The 6,075-nt window shown below is 39.8% G+C and overlaps 1 protein-coding gene across 1 annotated transcript; it reads left to right on the plus strand.

The window, feature by feature from the left end:
- The first annotated feature begins 551 nt into the window (after nt 1–551).
- Nucleotides 552–2,840, plus strand: LOC149096638 (uncharacterized). The gene has a single exon (XM_089281205.1). The coding sequence runs from the start codon at nt 627–629 to the stop codon at nt 2,298–2,300; it is 1,674 nt and encodes a 557-aa protein (XP_089137331.1). The 5' UTR covers nt 552–626; the 3' UTR covers nt 2,301–2,840.
- The last annotated feature ends 3,235 nt before the right edge of the window (nt 2,841–6,075 follow it).

Consider the following 6,075-nt stretch of genomic DNA (forward strand, 5'->3'; position numbering starts at 1 on the left):
GACGCTTGTTTCAAAGCATATTTGAAATATTGTCCAAATTAATTTCTAGGATTCGATAAAACAACCAGCCACTACCAAAGAAAAACTAAAACATACTTCAAATCTCTTGTAAAATATGTTGAGACATTTTCTAACTTCTCATTTCTCCAGTTCAAAATTTGACGTCAAACATTGCATCAGCAAAGTTTGTAGTTTCGATTCTTTTGTGAATCATCAAACTAGAACTTGAGTTAATTGTTATTTTGTTTCGAAATTTCATTCATATGCAAAAGCTTTCTGAAATATTTTCCTCTTTGATCCAAAAAAAGTCAAAATAATATTTCTTTTTTTCCAGGATTCGATGAAAAAGCCAAGCACTATTAATGAACTTACATGCTTTAAACCTCTTATAGAAACATTTTCTTCTTTCTTGTTTTCACAGTTTAAATTTTTAGAAACATTGATTCAGCAAAGATTACTTTCGATTCTTTTGTGAATCACTAGACTAGAACTTAAGCACTTTGTTTCGAAAATTTAATCGTATGCCAAGACTTAATTGAACCCGTTCACTTTGCTTCCGTCGTCGCCACAGCGAACAATTTGACACCGAAATAAAGTACTAACTGAAAACCATTAACTAAAGGATAATGTCTTCGATTGTAACTGCCGTCTTCAAAGCCACTATTGGCTTGCTAGTGAATAAAGGCAGAGATAAGGCAGCGGAGAGACTGAAAGAAGGCGACGTAACAGAACAAAAATTTCGCAGTGTCATCGTCCGTGAGATAGACGATATCAAGTCAAAGTTGGATGGATTGTCAAGGAAAGATTTGTTAGCAAGTATCAGCTTCTTTGAGGAAGGAATCGAGCTGCTCTATGAAGTGTTCGATAAAGCAAGGCCCAGAAGTGAGGGCGGAGACGAACCTGTACGAGCAGCCTGTGCTGAAGCGTTTGCTCTCGCCGAAGAAATGCGAAACGTAAACGTGGAGCTTATTGGTGGGGATGAATCAGCTACGAGGGCGCTTGCCAACGCAAAGAAGAGATTCGAAGAGGCTCGCAGGGAAGCAACAAGAGCTTTTAAAAATGAAGCTCTAACAACGTCTGACCGCATCCTGGCAATGGAATATCGGGTAATGGCCACAATACTAGAGACAATAGACAATCCTGCGGACGCAATAGCGCCGTGTAGAGTGTGTATCAAAGAAATAAACTGTCTGGCAGCAGTACAGAATAGTTTTAACGTCGAACTCCGGAAAGGCATCATGGCAAAGTTTAATAAAGGCGGACGCGGGAAGATCATTTCTAGTGTCTGTTACGTGAATCGTGTCATCTTCGATGTCACGCAAGCAGTCAGTAAAGAGGAACCTTTCTGGATGTGGCCTACAGTTCATACTGAAGAAGGAAACATTGATCCGTTGCGTGACGAAAGGGTAGTTGAAGTTCTTCGTAAGCAGGGCATGGAGCACTGTTTTGTTGAAATTGCACCATGGTCATTTGGCCAGGAGGGAGTGAAGGAACACAGGCTTAAAAAACCTTGCAGTATGGCGATGAATTCCAAAGGACAGTTCATTATAACTGAGAGTATGAATAGTGAAGTAAAGGTGTTCGACAGAAGAGGACAGTTTATAGATCATTTCAGTCTCCCTGTTCATAATGTAGACCAAGTAAGTCTTCAAGTGTTAGATGTCGCCGTCGACATGAACGAAAACTTCTATGTACTGGTCAAATTGTATAAGCTTCATTATTCAGGATTTGAGTCAGTGGTATACATGTTTAACAACAACGGGAAAGTGCACCATCAGTTTCCTGTGAATGCAGACCGGTATAACTCTGCTGCTGTAGTAGTCGATAGTAAGCGCAAAGTTGTTATAACGGGCATCAGATATCTTAAGGAAGGTAATGCGCTTCATGTGTACGAGAATGATGGACAATTTGTGCGCAGTTTTGGAGAAGGACTTTTGAGGTCTGTATTAGATCTGGCGCTTGCTAGTGATGACCGTGTTATTGTGTTGGACACAGACTCCTACGTACACATGTTCAGTGAACACGGTGACCATCTTTCTAAATTCAGACTCACGTTTAGTCTTTTTCCTACGCGTGGAATTGCATTTCACCATTCAAGTGAACATGTCGTCGTCGCTTATGTAGGACGTGGTCACGGTTTCCTGCATATATACACCAAAGATGGCGAGCTTGTGCGCAGCGCTCAAATCCATATAAGAGGTATTGATAGATCCGAAAGAGGAATGATGGTGACTCCAGAGGGACACGTTGCTCTACTCAGTTATCAGTGTGGCCTTGGGAGGGTGTTTATAGTGTGTTAAAATATAGACTGTTCATAGCCTCTCTATTTTTCAACGCAGGCGAAAGAAAAAGCGAGCCCGAAAGCACTTGGGGGTGGGGACGGGGAGGTGAGCTGTCAGGTCTCCCGTTAAGCCTTGGCGTCCAGTTCTCTCGCGATGTCATCCGCGCGTTCAAGATCGAATAAAAATACCAGAAAATAGAGGGCTGTGAACAACCTAGTTAAAATAGAATGTGACTGACCCTCAAGGGAATTTGTTCTCATAAGAAAAAAGAAAAAAGAAACGTAATATTAAGACGACAAAATAATCATTATAATGTATTTTAGGTGTGGTTCAGTTTACTTTGGAAAGATTACCGAGTTACTGGGCACTGGGACACACGACCGCTGTCGTTTCTTTTCTTGTTGAATGTAATGAGCACCCAACTAGATTAGCTCTATATAGTCATTTCAGGTGACTAGCAACCAACTTTAAAATAAAGATTTATGTCTTTTAAGATGTAATTAAAATTATTGGTGGAATTCTTTTCCGAAACAAAATAAATTTGTTATTGCTTTTGAATTGTTGTCGTTGTTGTAAACCTGCTGACTCTGCAATACATTTACATGTTCATCGAAGAATTACTATAAGAGGACAGCGTCCCACCTGATACATCGTGTTTTAACAAGTGTGGTCAACTCTCTCCCCGTCCCACTCCCTCTCTCAATTAAGCCCGCTACGCGAGGGACTGTACACGATTTGCAGTGTGTCAGCGGTGATCCACGGTAAAGAAAATGATAGCGTAATATCCTCTCTAACAAATGAATTTTAAATTAAGCAGTTTTGAACGCCAACGCATTGAGCAATGGCAACACCCACGTATTTTTTTATTTTCATATAGCTGTCAATTTTCGTGGAAGATTTTTTACGATGACCCAAATTGAAAACTGTCTTAGAATTGATTACAGTTACTCGGTGACCAATTTAATGCTTGAACACCATTAGACATGTTATTATACATTGAACTCACTTTCTCTTTTCTAATTGGCCGAAAGCGTACAGTGACTTTTCGAAATCAGCGCCGGTGACGTCATCTAGCGGCTGATTATGCAATAATCATGTCAAGGGCACTCAAGGTCATGAATAATCATGTCATGTATGACCGCGGTGCATGATTTCTAAGGGTAATCATGTCAAGTTCGCGCGCTTTGTGTTGCTTGCCGTCAGTGAAGAAGTGAAAACATGACTGTCGTGACCATTTTTTTGTTGTTCAATGTATAATAAAGCAATTATTAGATTTGGTTTTTGTGATATCTAGAATAATCAAGGTCTCGGTAAAAAAAGAATCTCATCCAATAATTGTTGATTATGCTCTCTTAGCACTGGAGAGGAAAATCAGTGCGCATAAGTGGAAGAAACCTGGTTGATAAAAAATGGTTTGAATAAAGTGGCTAGTCAAAAAATAAATTTGAACTTTAACATTGGGTATCCAATTTCGGTAAGCATCAGTTCTGAACTTGGTTCCGAGGTTTTCATGAGTAAAGCTAAACCGTGGAACAAAACAAAAATAGATAACATCAAAATTACTCAACAGTCATAGAGCATTTCTTTTACTTTATTCTCCTAAAATTCGGACCAAGTTAGCATGTTAATCTACAGAAATTAGCATGAATATTGCTAAATCCCACGTACTTTCAAAGCCATTTAACACCTTTACATTATCTTCCCAAGTGATAGACGTTTGTGGCTTTATTTTGTGTATCTATCAAATCAGCTCTCCAAACAACTCCCTAATAAGCTGAAAGCAATTTCTTATTTCATTCCGGTCTAATATGATAGCAATAAGGACTCTTAGCAAACAATTGCCAGGCTCAAGAAGAAATAGTATTGGCTGGTATTTTACGAGACAGTAACATTTGCTTCTTAAAATATTTTTTCTTCACGAATCAGGATTTAGCCTGATTTAAACCTAACTGATTGACAACGTTGGTTATGCTTGAGTGGACCCTCAAAATTGTGAGTACCATCTGAAATCAGTTCTCTGGGTTAGTTTCGGTAATTCTGTTTTTAGATCAGTGAATTTGAATATCATCCTTAGAGCTGAGTGAATGAATTCATAGCTTCATTTCATTTTAATTTGGGACTGGTTGATGTTACTTTTCAAAGCTGCTTTTGACTTTTCGTTTAGTGGTTTGCTTTCTATTGAGAATGCTGCTGGCTCACGTCTTGATTCTTTCAACGCTGTATTTTACATGTAGGTAAGAAGCAGGTCGGTGTTTTTTAACTTCCATTCATTAATATTTCTCCCACAATTTATTCCCTATTTTTGGACGAAACGGGAGGTCTGGGAACGAATTGAGAACGAACTGAAACTTTTTCTACCTTATTGTTACTGTATTTTCGCGATTTTCAAATAATCGCGAAATTTAAGTCCCGCAGAAAAGATTTTCGCGAGATTTTATACTCTACTATGTAATTCTTTAATCAACGTCATCGTCACTTTACACATAATTATCTTGTCCATGTTCTCTATTTAAAGTTCGGCGTTCCAAAAAGTCTTCGCCTGAATCAATATCATCTTCTTGCTGCAGTTCTTGTAAGATATCCCTGGTGCAGTCGTCAAACGATCCATTCCTATCTGGCTTCTTGTAACTTCAGTATTTTGACGATTTTCGCGAAATTTAGTTCCTTTTAACGTACTTTTTTGGCCAAATCGCGACATTTCAGTCTCACCAAATATCCCGATGCCATTTTCGCAAAATTAATTTCCCACGAAAATAAGTAACGATAAGAGAGGTCTTCGATCGTTGCAGTCGTCTTACTGGTAGTAAGGACGCTTTGGGCAGGCTGTGAACAAATTTTCTTCACTCCAGAAGCCGGGGAGGGGAGGGGGGGGGGAACTCACATATAAAAGGACGGGGATGCTTATCGTATCTTCAAGGTGTTAAAAAGCGGTTTTGATAGCTCTTAGGGTGTTCAGCCTCAAAAGGTCCACAGCGGGAGCTGTTGCGGTATCTTTTAGGGTGTTGAGCCGAAAAGAATATGACAGGAGATAATGTGTTATTTTAGGATTGGTACCTCTTAGGGGTGAAAGAAGTTTCAAGCCACACCCACAAAGCAGGATCTTGGTACCTCTTAGCTGTTCTTTTCAAAATTTCCAACGAGCACTCGGTAATTTTTATATGGGGGGAGGGGTCCCCCCCCCGCACTCCCCGGGCTCCAGAGTCTTGTCAACTGGTGATTGTAACTTCCTGTTTCGTTGGAGGTCAAAACTGACGAAATATCCGGCTAATGTGTCATTTTCTTATGACAGATATTGAATCTACTTTTACTGCTCGCTTGGATGTTCCTTGCTCCCCGCCCCAGATCTTCGACATCACTTTTAACGCGATCCTGATTGGCCATCTGAATTCCAGACAGGAAGTGTTTTCAGAGCTGCAATGCATAGACGCATGCGTGCGCAGACACTCGTGCATAGCATACAACATGGAAATTGCGGGCTCAGGCTTCCAGTGCACAACTCTAGGTATGATTGAAAGGACTCAAATAAAGGCGGGAGCAGCTTACAGGATTTTTGACCGGGAAAGCATCGAGAAGGTCTGTAAATTTATTTTATAATTAAAAATCCTACCGAAGAAGGTTCCTCGTTATGTTTTTATACCTTTGGTATGGCATAAGCTGAGATGACTTGATTTAATATATAAAGATAGTTGTCCTTTCGCGATCAAGCTGTTATTCTCGTTACCTACTAGTTTGCATCTGTGTGGATATTTCTAGAAGAAAGTGGAAGCTGATCAGGATTTTTAAAACCCGATAC

The sequence above is a fragment of the Orbicella faveolata genome, unplaced genomic scaffold (assembly GCF_042242905.1).
Source record: "Orbicella faveolata isolate gen_17 unplaced genomic scaffold, um_ofav_v1 contig_48, whole genome shotgun sequence".
Lineage (NCBI taxonomy): Eukaryota > Metazoa > Cnidaria > Anthozoa > Scleractinia > Merulinidae > Orbicella > Orbicella faveolata.

Excerpts from the sequence above, each read along its gene's own strand:
- LOC149096638 (XM_089281205.1), top strand. The coding sequence starts at position 627 with ATGTCTTCGATTGTAACTGCCGTCTTCAAAGCCACTATTGGCTTGCTA.